Source organism: Myotis lucifugus, unplaced genomic scaffold, assembly GCF_000147115.1.
Source record: "Myotis lucifugus unplaced genomic scaffold, Myoluc2.0 scaffold_80, whole genome shotgun sequence".
NCBI lineage: Eukaryota > Metazoa > Chordata > Mammalia > Chiroptera > Vespertilionidae > Myotis > Myotis lucifugus.
In genome coordinates this window covers 2,102,057-2,103,159 of record NW_005871128.1, presented here as the reverse complement: position 1 = coordinate 2,103,159, position 1,103 = coordinate 2,102,057, and the positions used below count along the sequence as shown (strand labels likewise).

General features: G+C 38.1%; 1 protein-coding gene across 1 annotated transcript in view; it reads left to right on the top strand.

Moving 5' to 3' along the window:
• The first annotated feature begins 57 nt into the window (after positions 1-57).
• COL21A1 (collagen type XXI alpha 1 chain) overlaps positions 58-1,103 on the top strand; it is a 110,030-nt gene continuing 108,984 nt past the window's right edge. The window contains 1 exon segment of the mRNA XM_023755568.1: positions 58-164. Within this exon segment, the coding sequence (XP_023611336.1) occupies positions 77-164 (88 nt within the window). The 5' untranslated portion in view covers positions 58-76.

Below are 1,103 nucleotides of genomic sequence, written 5' to 3'. Positions count from 1 at the left end.
CTTTATTTTAAAAATATATTTAATTTTTTTTTTCTTAGGAATCTGAAAACCAAAATATTAGAACAAAAACAGAAACATGGCTCACCATATTACATGTCTTTGGATAATTTTGGTTCTGCTTCTTCGGAATTCTGTATTCGCTGAAGATGGAGAAATAAGATCAAGTAAGAACAACCAGCATTGCCCCTTTTTGTTATCAACAAGTTGTAGAAATCAAATAAGAGGAGCTTAAGCAATGGTTTTAAGGATCTTATTCCTAGTGTCTTTGATGCTGTAATTTGCTAAAATGCATAAATTGCTATGTTCCACATTAACTGAGAGGAAAAACTTCTAACAGAGGTAATTCTGAGAAAATTCTATGGTAATTGTTTATTCTGTTAACCCATCAGACTTTGGAATGAAAAGTCTGGTGTTGAGTTCAGCCATTCATGAGCTTCTTGATATGAAGATAAAAAAAAATACCTTCATATTAGGATGGATATCAGGACCATCCTATGAGGTTATCTCATAGACATAATGAGGTAATCCATGTAAGTGAGATAATGCATGTAAATGGCTTAGCACAGTGACATCTCAGTGAATGGTGACTATTATTCTGATGGCCTATAGGAAAGCTTTCATTAGAGAAGGAAGGCTCTATTAATGTAGTTCTGCTACCCAGGCCACCAGTGCAGATACCACACTTCTTTTTAAGAGTTTGCTTATTTTCATATCTTAAAACTTCTAAACATAAAGGCTCTACTGTAAATTAATTCTGGTTTCTCTAACAGTTAAATCAGGTGGTTTGACAACTTCACTTACCTTGGCTTAAAATTTATTAAAATAACTAGAGGCCTGGTGCACGAAATTGGTGCACGGTTATGGTCCCTAGGCCTCGCTGGCGATCAGGGCTGATCTGGGCCTTCCAGCTGCTGGCTGGGGCCTCGCTTCTGGCTGCCGGCTGCTGGCCGCCCGCTGGGTCCTTCCTTCTTTCCACACCGCCCCCTGATGGTCAGTCACGTCATAGTGAGCGATCGAACTCCCGGCATCCTGGTCGAACTCCCGAAGGAACAATTTGCATATTAGGCATATATATATATATATATATATATATATATATATAT